This window comes from Bactrocera tryoni, chromosome 3 (assembly GCF_016617805.1).
Source record: "Bactrocera tryoni isolate S06 chromosome 3, CSIRO_BtryS06_freeze2, whole genome shotgun sequence".
NCBI classification, from domain to species: domain Eukaryota; kingdom Metazoa; phylum Arthropoda; class Insecta; order Diptera; family Tephritidae; genus Bactrocera; species Bactrocera tryoni.
The window spans coordinates 31,180,187-31,197,538 of record NC_052501.1 but is presented as its reverse complement, the minus strand read 5'-3'; the positions used below and the strand labels follow the sequence as shown (position 1 = coordinate 31,197,538).

The window sequence follows — 17,352 nt, the reverse complement described above, 5'->3', positions numbered from 1 at the left end:
AACAAGGCCGTAGGCACTCTCTGAATGCCTACTTTACTACTCCTGCCAACAAACAAGGCAACGGCCAGCAACAAACCTGACTACATCAACAACTGAGCAGGTACCAGCAAGCACGCAAGCAGCGAAGAGCACAGTCTGTACAAACTGGCATTGACCGCTACGTTAATATAAAAAGGAAATTGGGCCCTTCAAAGTCAGCGGTCAATCCTAAAAAATAGGATAAAAATAAGAGTAAACCGAAAGTTTTAAATGGCAACAGATTTGCCTTACTGAGCAATGGTTCAGACGACGATGTGAAGGGTACCACCATAGTCGTTAATGCCAAACCACCTCCAATATATTTGCGCGAGCGTAGCAGAAATGCTCTTGTTGCTAAATTTAATGAAATTTTAGGTACTAACAATTTTCATATAGTGCCTTTGAAGAAAGGCAATATAGGTGAAACAAAAATTCAGTCCTACACTGAAAAAAGTTTAATGGAAATCGTTAAATTTTTGTCAAATAAAATCAAGAATTATTCGTATCAATTGAAGAGCTCTAAGGGCCTAGTTGTTGTAATATATTTAATAGAAACAAAGTACCACAGAATTTGTTTAAAATCGAATTGTTGTCGAACTCTAATCAACTTAAAAAAAATGAAACACATCCTACATATTATCTGAAACATTTGCTACATCGTAGAGTAACTGTTGAAGAACCACATAAGAGGAACGGTTCGGTACAATGTACTAACTTCCAACAATATGGGCCTATCAAATCATATTGCACTCTACGCAGAGTTTGTGTGGTAGGCGGTGATTTACATCCATATTAAAATGCATCCTTAGGAAAGACGTTTTAAATAAAAAATGCATCAATTGCTGAGGAAATTACACTGCTAACTACAGGGGCTGTTCTGTGTATAAAGATTTGAAATCGAAGTTGTCACAGGGCATTCAAGCACGACGTAACCAAATGTTACAAACATCCCGTAATGAAATATTTGCAATATCAGATAAAAGTTCAAATCCTATTACTTTTAACAGTAATACTATGCAAGGAAGCTATGCAAATGTAGTGAAAGGCAACACTGTACAAATGCAACTGCCGCAAAATCTTCCAAATGGAGGTATTGAAACTATGATTATAAATCTTACACAGTTTGTGCCAAAATTTATGTATACCATGCAATATCAAATTCCAAGATTTAATAAAATCACAAAACCAAATGCTTCAAAATTTATTAAGTAAAAAATGAGCTTACTAAATATCTGTATATGGAATGCTAACGGTGTTAGGCTGAACCCACACCGGGTTAGTCAAAAAAGTTTTTCATGTCTCATACGCAACTGCCCATAGCTTCATATGTGACAACCCACACCAAACAAGACGAAACGAAAACGCATGTTCGTGCTTTGACTTGTTTAAAGAGCTGTTGTCGAACTTCTTATGTATTTTCATACAGCCAACGCACACCAAATGCGACAACACCGTCTTTGTTGTTGATCCATACATGCTGAGCTACAGCGCAACCAACACCGAATGGAACAGACAAGACACGACAGAAAAACACTTTTCGTTGCTTATAGCTGAACTGTTGGTTTTCATAGTCAAAATTACGCATTAGAGATTATTAAATTTCTGTCTGAAAAAATATAAATGTAATGCTTATATCAGAAACTCATCTAACAAATAAAAATAATTTCAATATACCGGGATTTAGGATTAGAATAAGAAAAGGCGAGCTAGATGTGAATGGCAGTTAAGTCGCTCCCTTTCAACACTGCTTCAACTGAAGTCTGTTGTACGAAAGTTAAAAAAGCGCTTAAACGCGAGAAAGAACACAACACTGAAAATTATATAAAGAAACTGTGTTCAAATTCTAGCAAGCCAAACACGCTTTGGAAAGCCCAAAAGTCTTTTAAGCCACCAGTAGATTCCAACATGCCTCTAAGAAAGTTGAATAGTAATTGAACACGTAATGATGAGGATAAGGCAAATTGCTTTGCAAATCACCTAGAAAAGGTATTTCAACCCAACCGCCCAAAGAACAACTTTGCGTTGCCAACCTTGCCCAATACCGCAAACGAGACGCATGTGTCTATTAGGACTTCTACTTCTGAAGTTACTAGAATAATAAAAGAACTTAACCCAAAAAAGTCACCAGGACATGATAATATTACCCCAAAAATGCTAATTGAGTTACCAAATATTGCCGTAGATGTGCTCTCTTTGCTCTTCAATGCAATTCTTAATTTCGGACACTATCCTAATTCATGGAAAAAGGCGCAGATTATCTTGATAGACAAACCAGGGAAAGATTTAACACAGCCGTCTTCCTACAGACCAATAAGTTTCGTGTCCTGTATTTTAAAAATATTTGAAGTGTTACTATCAAAGATGACTCCTTTCCTCCACGAAAATAATATAATACCAACGCACCAATTCAGTTTTCCTGCTAAACATGGCACTGTAGATAGAATTACCAACGAAATCAGGAAAGCATTCGAGCACAGAGAGTACTGTTCAGCTATTTTTTTAGATGAAGCTCAGGCGTTCGATATGGTCTGGCATTAAGACCTTTTATGGAAAATCAAAAACGTTTTACCTTACGAATTGCATAAAAAAAAATATTTAAGAAACAGGAAATTTACAGTTAAAGTAGCAGACTTCATATTAGACCTCAGCGTGCTAGGCCCAACTCGCCCAACTCTGCACATAATATATACAGCAGACATTCCATCAGCTATTAACAGGACTTTCGTGGATGACACAACTCTAGTAAGCCGTAGCAAATTCCCCATCAGAGCATCAAGAGTATTAGAGCAGCACTTAACTTTTGTCGAAGAATGGCTACCCAACTGGCGTATAAATATTAATGAGCAAAAATTCAAGCGTGTTACATTCTCACTAAGACCTGAAACGTTTCGGATCGAAGGCTCACGTGGAGAAAACATATATGTATCTAGTAAAATAACTTTCGTGAAGTTAAGAGCAGCAAATTTAAATTGGCTTTTAAACAAACATTTTAAACTTAGCCTAGACAACAAAGTTCTGTTATACAATGCAGTCATAAAACTGATTTTAATGTATGTCATTCAACTGTGGGGTACGACCTGTGCAACCAACATTGATATAATACAAAGGTTCCAATTTAAAATGCTTAGATCAATCACAAGTTCACCATGGTACATGCGTAATGAAAACATTCATAATGATCTTGATATTCCTATGGTAAAGAAGAAGATAGAGGACAGCAGAATGAAATACTATATACCAGCTTACTAGAGAGCAACGTTCTACCAAACCACAATTCAACCACATTCGTGAGCTTCTTTGGTTTTAAAGAGATTTAAGATTCGAATACATATTGTTAGGCTTTACCAAGCAGATACAATAAATAAAAAAATATTGCGAAAAAAGGGTATATGAGGACAAAGGAAAGTGTCAACTCCAAATAATCCATTTTTGGCATCTGGACACATTATTACCAGGAAGAGATGTTTTCTATATTTCATTAAGATATCTCACAGATTTACCGATGGACGACACGAGTTGAAATTGATAACCTCGCGCATTCCCATATAACGGATTTGTTTAAAGCTAATAAATCGATGACGATGGAGCAGACGTTCCATTGCCCGACCATGAAGAAGTTCGAATAGCAATTACCCGCCTGAAGAACAACAAAGTGGCGGGGGCTGATGGATTGCCGGCATAGGTATTCAAACTTGGCGGCGAAGAACTGATAAGGAGCATGCATCAGCTTCTTTGTAAAATATGGTCGGACGAAAGCAAGCCCAACGCTTGGAATTTAAGTGTGCTCTACCCAATCCACAAAAAGAGATACCCCACAATCTGCTCCAACTATAAGGTTCTATCGAGCGTATTGTGTGAAAGATTAAAGCTCACCATCAACAAACTGATTGGACCTTATCAGTGTGGCTTTAGACCTGGCAAATCAACAACCGACCAGATATTCTCCATGCGCCAAATCTTGGAAAAGACCCGTGAAAGAAGAATCGACACACACCACCTCTTCGTCGATTTCAAAGCTGCTTTCGACAGCACGAAAAGGAGCTGCGTTTATGCCGCGATGTCTGAATTTGGTATTTATGGCTGTGTAAGCTGATGTTGAGCAACACCAAAAGCTCCGTCAAGGCGATTCCCTATCGTGCGACTTCTTCAACCTGCTTCTGGAGAAAATAGTTCGAGCTGCAGAACTAAATAGAGAAGGTACCATCTTCTATAGAGTGTACAGCTGCTGGCGTATGCCGATGATATTGATATCATCGGCCTCAACACCCGCGTCGTTAGTTCTGCTTTCTCCAGATTGGACAGGGAAGCGCAAAGCAAATGGGTCTGGCAGTGAACAAAAGCAAGACGAAATATCTCCTGTCATCAAACAAACAGTCGTCGCACTCGCGACTTGGCTCTCACGTCACTGTTGACAGTTGACAGTCATAACTTGATACATCTTGATTTCCTACTTTCCATCTGACTTTGAATTGTTTAGGTTGGCCAAAACGTCTAATATTCTAATGAAGTCGTAAAAATTTTAAAATTATCTTAGTGGTGCGGTGCTTAATATAAATGAAATTGGTTTTGGTCTAACTCACATTTACGTATCCCTAAAACAGAGGTTTCCAATAAGAGTGATATGACTTCTCTGCAATAAGAAGCACACTAATTGTTAAGGAAATTCAAATTTTCTTAATTATTGTAAGTATTGTACAGTTGAACCAATTAGGTTATGAAAATAACATAATTCAAATGGCCTCCTCAACTTCTTTTGCAGACACGTATTAGATGAACTTAATTTTTGAGTACTTTTTGCACCAAATCAAGTCATGTGTCATGAATATTACATTCAATATTGACTTCTAATGCTAGAAGAGAAACTAGTTTATTGCGAAAGACTAATGACTTCAGATAATCTCACAAGAAGTAGTTTAATAATGTTAAATAACAACTTCTAGGAGGCCAAACTTTTCTCGCAATATTTGATTGTTGCACGTGGCGTGTGGCCCTGTCTTGTTGGAACCAGATGTTGTCAAGATCAACTTCTAATTACGGCCACAAAGGTTAGTTATAATCATAGCTCGCAAATAACTGTCGACCGTTTTTCTTCTTATGCTCTCGTTGCGAGCACAACCGAAAAAGTTCATACTCTCTCGCTCTCGCTGTGAGCAAGAGACTCTTGCTGTCTTCTATTTATGTTTTCTTGCTGAGCGCTTTTCGTTGAGCTCTTTGTATTTCGGTCTTTCAATGAGCAGTGCGTAAAGAGCGGAACGAGAAACGCTGGCACAAAGAGAGTCAGCAAAAGACCGATTGACCGAAAAACTCAACGCAAACGGTCTTCACATTTACTTTTGTTGTAAGGCATTTAGATTTTCTGCACTAATCGAACTTCTCTCGTTCACTTAATATAAAGTGTAGGGCTGAGAATGCCCGTTCGACGGACACTTCCGTTGCAGGTGTAGCCAGCACAACCTGCGCTAGTGCACTTACATATATGCGGAATCTTAAGCTGCAAATCATTAAAAATTGCAATATACCATTTGAATTTAATGGCAAGCGACCAAATGTTACATCGAAGTTTTCGATGTCAGCATAAATTTTGATAAGTTTTGTAGAAACAGGATCTTTTTTGCTTTCTGACACTGTCTGCAACAAATATTTCACAACTTAACACACTCAATTCACGATCGCAATTAATATATTTCGTCTGCAAAACAGACGTTTAACGATTTGCTTGCCTATGCGTGTGAATGTATACCAATACATACGCAAAAGACTTTTTGCTCCACTGAACACGACAAAACGGTCTTGGAACAACCAGAACAAAGCAGAATAGAAAAAAACGGTTTCGCTCTGAGCGCATGCTAGCTCATTCAAGAACCCATAAAACGGTTGCTCTCTGAGTCTTTTCGTAAAGAGTCAGGGAGAGACGCTTATTTGCAGACAACGAGAAACGGTCGACAGTTATTTGCGAGCTCTGGTTATAATCGATCTATACCGCTCTCCATGGACAGTAACGGCGTCACCAGCTTCATTTCGAATGAAATACCTACCGATGATTCCACCAGACAAACAACCACATCAAACTGTCAATTTAAGTGAATGTAATTTTTTTAATTTAATTTAAACTTTGCGCGAAAACTCATTCGACGAAAATTTTCTTTCTACGTTAGTATGACTGTGAGTGACATATGTGCCAAATGTCACATCAAAATAATCATTAGTGTTTAGTATACGATTGTCTTACTGAAGTACATATGTATATAAAGTGTATACGGCCATTTTTATGATGTGTGAAATTATTCAGCAAAGAAGTTGCTTTTAATTTTGTGTGCGGAATCAAATCTCTGCCGAAACGTTCAGAACGTTGGAAAAGGCCTTTCGGTGATAATTGTTGTCGCGAGAAATAGTTTTTTTTATTGATACCAATTATTCAAAGAGGGTCGAAGACCCGTTGACGGTGAACCACGTTCAGGGCGATCATCAACTTATGATCAATAAAGGAATTGGTGCTTGAAAATCACTGAATTTTTTCGAAAAACAGCGTCGCGTTAACGTCTGTGAAACAAAGCTTTGCGGACTACAAGGATGTCCAAAAACCAAAATTGTTCCTAATTTAAATGGAAGTTACTTATAAATCTGCACAGCGCAGTACAGTATAGTAACATTTTTCGTAATATAAATCAAAACTATTTTCTATTTTAATAATTATTCACCATTTCATGAGCAATAACTAAATTAAATTAATTAGTTTTTTTTTCGTTTAAAAACGTTTTGGTGATATTTCGCATACTATATACATATCAATATACCATAATTCTTCCAATTTTTTTAGTGTTTTTTGAGTTAAAATATTTGCAATATATATATATATTTTTTTTGTTTTTTGAATAGGCCGAACTTCGAGATCACGATCACACAGTTGAATGTATAGCTTGGGCACCGGATATATCCACAACTGCTATAAATGAAGGTACTGGCGTTGATAATAAAAAAGGGCACCATCAAGGACCATTTTTGGCATCGGGATCTCGAGACAAAACCATAAAAGTATGTACTTTGAAAACAGGTTACTATATTTTTAATCCGTTTATTTTATTCTTATTTTTTAATGCAAACGTAACATCGTATCGTAAATTTTATATCTATATTAAAACCAATCCAACAATAGAAATTACTATACTCGCTTGTTCAGATACGCCGCATGAATGGATTTCTAGCACAAAACTACTAAATGTTCGAGAGAAGTGTTTCATATTATTAAAACTCAACACATATTGTATTAGCCAATAACTTGTGCATATGTAGATCGCCTTTTATATTTCGGAATTGGAGAACAAAAACAAATATTAATCATCGCAAAACGCTTTATTGTTTTGAAAATATTTAATTAATTAAGGTGTATCCACTTTTTGGGTTAGAACCATTTGTTGAAATACTCTGCCGTAGTATGTATCTCCAAAACATGCGTTCTGCGCATCAACCGTCTCTTCAGGTGTCGGAAAACGTTGACTTCTTAGTTTATTTTTTACGCTCAATTCAATTCTGTAGTCGATGTGTGATGAGTGGGCGCATTCTGTAGGTGAATAGAGTTCCGTCTTCGACGGAGGATTTTCCTGATTTCTTGAAAGACAACTGTTAAAAAATGATTGTGTGCCACTCCGATTTTACCGTGCCGAGATGAATTTTTTAAGTTACTGTAAACCACACAAATAGCGTTAGTAACGCAAAAGTTTTGAGCTGCTAGATTGCAACACTAGTGTTGTCAAATACCGAAATGTATAAGGGAACCTACGTAGAGAAAATCGGTAATTAAGTATTCTAATATTTGACGCTAAGCCTCATTATGGTCGAGAAAAAACGTTCTCTTACTTTCACTAAATAACTAAATTAATTTATTGACTGATAAAATATTGCACTAAATATTAAATATTATACTAAATATTTTATGGATTTATGGTCGTCATAATCGTCCTGACGTTTGCAAACAGATCTTGGCCTAAATCCTTGCAACATCAAGCAAAAACTGAAAAACCGCTTGACCACCAGAATCGAACGCGCTTGCATGCTTTTGAGCCAATTTTCGACGCACTTTTGCCACTCTGATTGAGATATTTCTAAAACATGCGTTTTGAGCGCATCAACCGTACTCGGCGACGGAGTCTCTTTCCCACCACGAATCCCATCCCACACCGAACTTGCGCTCAATTTTTGTCCCGTCCATCGCATTTCTTGGATGGCGGTGATGGTAGCCTTTATTCTAACTAGAACATCAACCAGCAGGGCAGCGGCACCTTTCCAATTAAGAGACCGAACATTCCAGGTGCATGACCTTAAATCGTTATCCTTAAAATATGCAACAGTCGTCATCAAAAGGGGGGTCTCTCATCTGAAGCTGTTGTTTCCTTTTCATTGATAGGGTTTTTACGTGGCGAGTCCGAAACCTAGCGCACAACCCTGTGAAGGAAATGTTTAGCTCGCTTTCAAGCGGATGTTTTCTGGCTACCCAGAGGATACTTGGTCAAAGACCGGAAGTCGTGAGCTACTTTAGCCATATATAAAATAATCGTTTCTGCCCACTCCCAAGTGAATGGCAATCAGAGAACTTTCCTCGCTTGCGTGAACTTCTACACATGAACTCCATCCTCCACCTACCTAAAATTGTCAAATTCAGATTTACATTGTTTTTAAATGGCTCATTTACCAAAACTTATGCCATGTAATCAATGGCCATCACAATAACGTTCAGTTTCTAATAATCCCTTCTCTCTCCATGTCTATTAACCCATCTTTTCCCATCGTTGCGGAAGCGCAACATTTCGAATTTGTTTTTTTTTTATTTCTAAAATAAGGCAATAAATCTATGAAATGTAAGCCAGTCTCAAAAAGAAGAACTAACAGATAGACAACAATTTTTTTTATGGCTTTTCAAATACAAATGCATGGCTATCATTCTTTACCAGCAACGAAATTGTACTGGTCAAAAGATGAAGACAAAAATGTATCAATTGTAAGAAATTGTATGAGTCGGAACAAATTTTACTCTATAAAGGAAAACATTCATCTATGTGATAATGCGGATCTGGATAAAAATGATAAATTCGCTAAATTGCGTCCTATTTTCGATGTAATGAATCAAAAGAATATGCAGTTTGGGATATTCTCACACAACTTGTCAATTGACGAAGAAATGGTGCCGTATTTTGGACGTCATAGTTGCAAGATGTTCATCAAAGGAAAGCCTGTAAGATTTGGTTTCAAGATATGGTGCTTGTGTAGTTCAAATGGTTATCTGTATCGGTTTATTCCATATGGCGGAAAGGATAGTAACGACAATAGAAATGATTTAGGTCTAGGAGAAAAAACTGTTCTGGACCTATTGTCTGTCATTGAAGATCCTCGCAAACATCGCATTTTTTTTGATAATTTCTTTTCTTCGCACAAATTATTTTGCATTCTGAAAGAGAAAGGCTATTTTGCCACTGGTACTATTCGAGAAAATAGAACAATGAATAAAACCATGATAAATACGAAAACTCTTCAGAAAAAAGAGAGAGGATCATTTGATTTCAGCTTTGACCAAAAACATGAAGTATTATTAGTTCGATGGAATGACAATTCTGTGGTGACTGTGGCTACTAACAACGCAAAAATCGAACCATTGGTTACGGCAAAACGTTACGATAGAAAAATAAAAAAAATGGTGAATGTGCCACAGCCCCAGGTTATAGCAGATTATAATAAAAATATGGGAGGCGTCGATCTGCATGATAATGGAATTGCCAATTATAGGATTCGAGTAAGAGGGAAAAAGTGGTGGTGGCCACTGTTCATCAATTTGATAGATAGTGTTTTAGTAAACTCGTGGAAGATTTACAATCTGGCAAATGAGCGATCTATGACTCAATTAGAATTTAAATCTTACGTTGCTGTTAGTTTGATGAAAACCGAAGAAGCCCAACTTACAGATAATTCTCACTTTTTGGGTAATTCAAATAGAAATTTAGGAAGACCATCCAAAAACGCATTACCTTCCAATATTCGCTTCGATAATATTGGTCATGTCATAGAAGAGCACGAAAATAAACGTCGAAGAAGATGCAGACAGTGTAAAAGTACAACAATTTATATGTGTAAAAAATGTCAAATACATCTTCATGCTGATTGTTTTAAAATATTTCACTCACGCTAATCGCTATAGTATTAGCGTAAGTGAAATATTTTAAATGTATTTTTATGACTTGCTTGTATAATATAAGTTCAGTAATCCCAACGTTGCGTAGGTGCAACATTTCACGGAATGAAAAATAATTAACCAATATTTTTTTTTTTTTAATAAATTTCTCTTTTTTTATGTATTTTTAAACGTAAGAAACAATAAAACCATAAAATATGCATTTATTTTTACCCTTGGGAAATAATCGGTTAATAGCGCAATTCTGTAACCAGTCTCTAGTTACTATTTGAGACATTTCGAGATAAAGTCTCAATTTGTGACAGACTCTTCAAAGTTCTATAATATATAAGCATCTCAGGAAACAGGAAAAGTGCTGATTTAAGGGGTTAGGTGGGTTTCAGAGGTACAAAAAAAGGTATTTTTACGTATTTTGTTAATAGAAGATATCATATATTTGAAAAATATAATATGTTATATCAAAGGTACATATTTGACAATATCTCCTGAAATTTCGATACAAAAATTTTGATAATTCAGCCGTTGAGACCTTATTTCCCTGGGTGTCTCACAAAAAGTGCTCTCGCCGTGGACAGCATAACTTATTATTGGTTCATATAAAATTAAAAACTAAGCATAGATATTACATATCTAAATCTCGTTTTTGAACGTATGAAATAATAAAATTTTAAATTAAATTTTCTCAGACTTTGAACAGAAAATCTCATTTTTTGGTAAAATTTTCGCATTTATTGGTAAAAAAATAAGTTGTAATGAAACAAGAAAAAAAATCCTTCGTTCAATAACTAGATAATGTTATTTTAAAAACGTGTACACAATATGAACTAAATCGGTCGATAACTTTTCCAGAAATCATGCCGATCGACTTCAAAAAAACAGTTTCGAGAAAAACACGTTTAAAGACGGGGCACTAGCTAGTCTCGAACGCACAAGTTCTCAAAACTGTATCTCCGAAATTATTACTCAGATCAACTTTAATATTTAGGACAATATTCTAGAAGTATTGTAAAATTCAATAAAGCCAACAAAAAAATCGATTTTTTGAAATTTTTAAACCCACCTAACCCCTTAAACAAAGTGGAACCGACGTCAACCTGATCGAATATAAAATGGCTAATGCTGCCTTCACAAAGTATTTAAGGTTCTCCAAAAGGCAATTATTAGCAAAAAACGCACAATTAAATCGAATCCAAATATTGTCTTATATAAACTCACTATCTGCGAAACTATATTGAGGTTTAGTCAGAGAACTTAAACTTTGTGTAAGATGCTCGATTGGACGGCTAACAGAACTGAAAAACAAGGGGTAGGGAAATCACCATTTACTAACAAATTCGCTATTATTTAGCAGATTATATAAAAAACCACTGTTTGCGTACAGAGGATACACATATAAAGAAGAAAAACAGAGGATACACATATAAAGAAAAACTTTAAAATTATGATTATTTTACACAAATGAAGCATGAATAACAATGTAAAAGATTAGGCAAAAAAGTGATTTTTTATACATATTCAATAATATTAGTTTATTTTGGTGTTATAAAATTAAGAAGTGAAAAATGTATGTATACACTTATTGGATCATTCCTTTCATTTTGGGCTTTTTGACTTATATTTTTATAGGTTTACATATACACATATGGTCAAAATAATAAGTACACTCCCTTAGGCTGCACTCATGATTGCATTTTAGGGCGTGGCAATTGATTGTTGATGTTCGTGTTTCTAAGTGGTCAAAATAATAAGTACATTGGTTTTCAGCAAAGCGGACGATTTATTATAATGGTTTGTTCTTTCGGTTGTATAGCTCCATGTTTAAAAAGCATTGAAAACTAAAATATTGTATAGATGGGTAGAAAAAAGCATTGCAGTGCGGAGGAAAAGGAAATCGTCTTAATTCTCAGAAAAGAGGGCCAAAGCCTTCGGAATATCGCTAAAACATTAGGCCGTTCATTGAATTTCGTGCAGAATGCCCTAAGGATGAAAAAGAATGTTGAAACTCGCGGTCGACCAAAAAAGACATCAACAACAACGGACAACCGTATCGTCACTCGTGGTAAAAAGGACCCATTGGTATCTTCAAGGATACTATCAGCCGATATTGGTAGCATAATATCTTCCCGAATGGCCCGATGGCAGGATAGCCAGAAGAATACCATAATTGCAAAAAAAAATTTTTAGATAAGATTACATTTTGCGAAAAATCATGCAAATTGCTCCGCCCCAAGGGATGAGAAAATGTGGGCGCAATGTGGGCGTAATATCTTGTGGAGCGAGGAAACAAAAATTAATTTGTTCGAAAATGATGCCTGACGGATCGTTCGTCGTCCGAAAGGCAAAGAATTGCATTCACAGTCTACAAAAAAGACCGTAAAACACGGTGGCGGCAACATAATGGTCTGGGGCTGCTTTTCAGGCTATGGTGTAGGACCAATACATCGGACTTCAGGCACCATGAATAGGTTCGAATATAAAGATATCTTGGAAAACAAGTTTCTGACATATGCTGAGGAAAGTTGCCACTAATATGGAAATTTCAGCATGATAATGATCCTAAGCATACTTCGAGGTCGGTAAAAGATTTGTTCCAGGACAATGGCGTGAATTTTCTTAAAATGCCATGTCAATCTCCTGAGTTGAATCCAATTGAAAACCTTTGGGGAAGCTAAACCAACGGATTGAAAAGCAATCGTTCCAAAATAAGGATCAGTTAGGGAGTTTGATTGACAAAACCAGGTATGAAATTCCAAGTGATATGTGCCGCAAACTTATCTCCAGTTTTCCAAAACGAATCTCAAAAGGAATTAAAAATGTTGGCGGATGTACTAGACACTGATGAAAGAAGTAAATAAAAATCAAATAGGAGACAAAAAACTCAAACTAATATGCTATTTCATTCACAGATATCTGATGTACTTATTATTTTGTCCAGCAATTTTTTTAGTCTTTTTATTATTTGCTAGATATTTAAGTACCTATTTCAACTATTATTACAAATATCTTTATTTTTCTTATTTAGGCCATATATTAAATGAAATATGATATTATTTCTCTTTAAACATGAATAAAAAAGAATCTATTAGTCATTGAATGTTACACGGGCGTATGTACTTATTATTTTATTCTACATACATATGTACATGCCTAGACAAAAACAACAATCGTCAAGTAGCATAATCACCACAAGCCAATGTGGCAGCTAATTGGCGAAGCCCAAATGCAGTAAATCTTACAATAAGAACATTTTCATTCGTAAACGCAGCCGCACATACAACAAGCGACCACACTTCATTCATAAAAACTAGAGATGAGCGATATAGCGATTTTTCGATATTTGTGATTGCTATTTTTAAATTACTGTGATTTTATATTGCTATTGCGATCGCAACTAAGTCGACGTTCAAACGGAGACCTTTTGTTGTTGTAGCGGCATATTCTGCCGATTAGACAATGTTTGGCGAAATAAAAGTCCGGGTCCGTTCCACTTACGTAGACCCGACTGTCGTGGAAACATATTTATTTCTATGCGCAAGAAATAAATTTTAAAATTGTTACTAAAAATAAGATAAATCTGAAATAGTTAATTAATTTATTTAATCAAAATTAAAAAAAAATGGAAAATAGAAGCATTTTTTACTTGGTGGGTACCTACATATAATAAGTACTAACAATTTTTTTTGATATTCTCGTAATTATCGAAACTTGTTTATTTGGCCGAAACAATATATTTGTATATTACATATCCACACAATTCCCTGGTTGTTAAAAAATGTTGAAAACGGAAGATCAAAAATGTTGATTGCGCATAGTAATGAAAACGCAGAAAAGCATAGAGTTTGTTCCGCATAGTGTGGTTTCATGAATTATCTATGGAAATACTATGTATCAAAGTATTTTTCAACTGCTACTTTTTTAACTCATAATGAAAATAAAGTTATAAAAAAAATTATGAAATTCTAAAAAAAGACCAGCTAAAAAAGGAAAAGCGAGGTATTCTTCTGATCTCCCGGAAAAAGCAGATAAAGCCACATTAAAACCGCGGCCTCCACTAATTATGGTGTCTGAAGATGCCAAAGGCAATAATTATCAGCAAATAAATGCTATTGCAAAATCGGAAGCAAAAAACAATTTTGCCATTAAGCTTTTAAATAATGCAATATACAAAGTAAACACTTTCTCCATAGAGGACTACAGATGCATATCAAAAGCACAGTCGAAATATATCTTGGTATAGCTTTGAGAATAAGCAAACGAGGCCAATTAGAGTTATTGTAAAAATTTGCACAATTCTTGTGATCCGAAATCGATTATTACTGACTTAAAAGAGCAAGGATTAAATGCACTGAGTGCTGTCAGTGGTCTTAAATGGTAACATCCGATCCCATGGAGAACATAAAAGAGATTTACGAAACCAAAAATATATTAAATTCAATTGCCAGTCATTTGACCACACATAAAACTATTGTGGCAAACAACCAAAATGCGTTAAGAGCGCCGGTAAGCATAAGACATCTGAATTTTCGAAACCAAACAGCAGCCTAAATGCATGCTGTAACTGTTGGGAAGCATATCCAGCCAACTATCGAGGGTGCCTAGCCCAAAAGGTAGAACAACAAGAAGATCCCAAAATTACAGCTGGAACATCAAAAAAATCTACTTTGCTCATGTCTTAAAAGCAAATAATAATGATTATGTATCCAATAACTGCATTTTATCACAGATCTTAAAGAAACTCAACAAACAAGACGAATTCAACACTTCCTTACAAAATCGCTTATGCAAGCTTGAAAAATATCTTTTTAATACCAATGATATTGGTTGTCAAAAAAGTCTTGCGATATTTTCGCTAGTTGGCGCTGAAAGCTTTTTGAAAAGCTCTTTTCACGCGCTAACACGTGTTTGATTGACTGTCGTCGCAAACATGGAGCAAAATAAAGATAAAATACGGCATATTTTACAATACTACAACGTAAAGGCAAAAATGCATCTCAAGCCGCCAATAAAATTTGTGCAGTTTATGGACCCGATACAGTTTCCATTTCCACCGCACAACGATGGTTTCAACGTTTTCGTTCTGGTGTAGAGGTGGTCGAAGATGCGCCACGCTCCGGAAGGCCTGTCGTCGAAAACTGCGATAAAATCGCTGAATTGGTCAAAAGAGACCGGCATAGTAGCAGCGGTAGCATCGGTCAAGAGCTGGGCATGAGTCATCAAAAATTCATTTCAATTTCAATTAAAAAAAAAATTCAATAAAAATACCGCAAGACTTTTTTGACAACCCATTATCTAAATCTAAAAAAATTCTTCTATGGAACTCAAATGGGTTAAGCAAACATAAGAATGAAATCGAAATTGTACTGAACTCGAAAAATGTTGACATATGTATGATATCGGAGACACATTTTACGACACAAACCTATTTTGAAATTAAAAACTTACCTACAATTCGTCCTAGCAATTGCGCCCGTGGCGGAAGCGCAATATTAATTAAAAATACGATTAAACATTTTGAGGAAGAAAAACTATCAACTGATAAGTTTCAAGCTACAACAGTGACTAATTACGGAGTTCACTACTAATCTCCAAAAAACTTTAAAGAAAGTGCTACAATGGGCAAAGAAATGACAGATAAAAGTGAATGAAGCTAAGTCTGTACACATTATTTTCACATACAACAAGATACAGCACTAACCAATTTTCATAGACGGTGCACGAATACCGTACTTTAACTCCCCTAAATACTTAGTAATGACGCTTGACTCTAAGCTACGGTGGAACGTTCACGTGAAAAACAAAAGCAAAGAGCTGGACAACCGACTCAAGAACTGGTGCACAACTCTTGAAATGTACTAAAGCAAACAATAAGAAAGTCATCCAACAATTTCAAAACAAAGTACTAAAACTAATTGTCAAAGTACATTGGTATTGTAGATGTGCTGTAAAAGACTCGGTTAATGCAGAAATATTAAAAACTGCAACAGCACATAGCGCAATATTGCTAAAGCATTGTAACGAAAAAGTAGCCATGTTAACTTCTAGAGATGGACCACCAAGACGATTCAAACGCCTCAAACCCAGCGATCTTTCAAATTAGCCAATAATCTCGATAGTATTTTTGTAATTTTGTAATTATACGTTTAAATCATATTCAAATTGCTTGTAAATCGTTTCTTTTATTTAAACTAGTTGCAATGAATGATAAACTCAAAAAAAAAATTAAAAATCAATATTTATTAAGAGAACACTTCAGTAAACAGGTAATTTTACCTTTTTAGGCCAGTCGATTGGCAAAAAGATCATGTGATATAACACGTTTAAACTTCTGTAGGAATATGTATGTCTATGCGGACAATCCCGCTTCGATTCAGGCCTTGGAGAAAAACAAAACGCGTGTAATTCGCCAGTTATCAGTTGAAATGCTCGAACGAGTCATTGAAAATTGGACTCAATGGCGGTGCCATCTGAGACGTAACCGCGACCAACATTTTAAAAAGATAATCTTCTAAAAATAAATGCCAAAAGAATGTTCTTTCGACTGATAATAAACATTCCCCATTAAATTTGAAGTTTGAGTATTTTTTCTTTTAAAAAGTAGAGAACCTCGAAATGGATCACCCTTTACAAGTAAACATGATACCAAACGTAATCCATTTGGGTTTTTATAACACAATTTCCATTTGGAGTAGTTAACTCTACATTGAAATTCATTCAGTTTTATCTGCCTACATTTACAAATAATTTCAATAGGAAACTATGTACGAAATAAATATTTTTCTGTTATTGCTCCGTACCATTATATATGTATATATGTATTTTATCTTTTTTTAATTTTCATTACAGATTTGGGACGTTAGTGTTGGTGTATGTTTGTTCACTCTGAATGGCCATGACAATTGGGTCAGAGGGTTATCATTTCATCCAGGCGGTAAATATCTTATATCAGCAAGTGATGACAAAACCATTAGAGTTTGGGATTTACGCAACAAGCGATGTATGAAAACGCTGTATGCACATCAGCATTTTTGCACTTCAATTGGTAAGATGTAAAAAAATCATTAAACAACCAAAACCACAAAGTTTATTTGCACATGAACATTTTTTATAGCAACGGAAATGTTTTAATCAATTCAATTCGCTAATTATTCTTGTACATA

General features: G+C 35.4%; 1 protein-coding gene across 1 annotated transcript in view; it reads left to right on the top strand.

Moving 5' to 3' along the window:
• LOC120770050 (lissencephaly-1 homolog) overlaps nt 1-17,352 on the top strand; it is a 36,340-nt gene that overhangs the window by 4,422 nt on the left and 14,566 nt on the right. The window contains exons 6-7 of the mRNA XM_040097168.1: nt 6,895-7,050; nt 17,039-17,234. Coding sequence (XP_039953102.1) covers nt 6,895-7,050; nt 17,039-17,234 — 352 coding nt within the window. The remainder of the gene's footprint in view (nt 1-6,894; nt 7,051-17,038; nt 17,235-17,352) is intronic.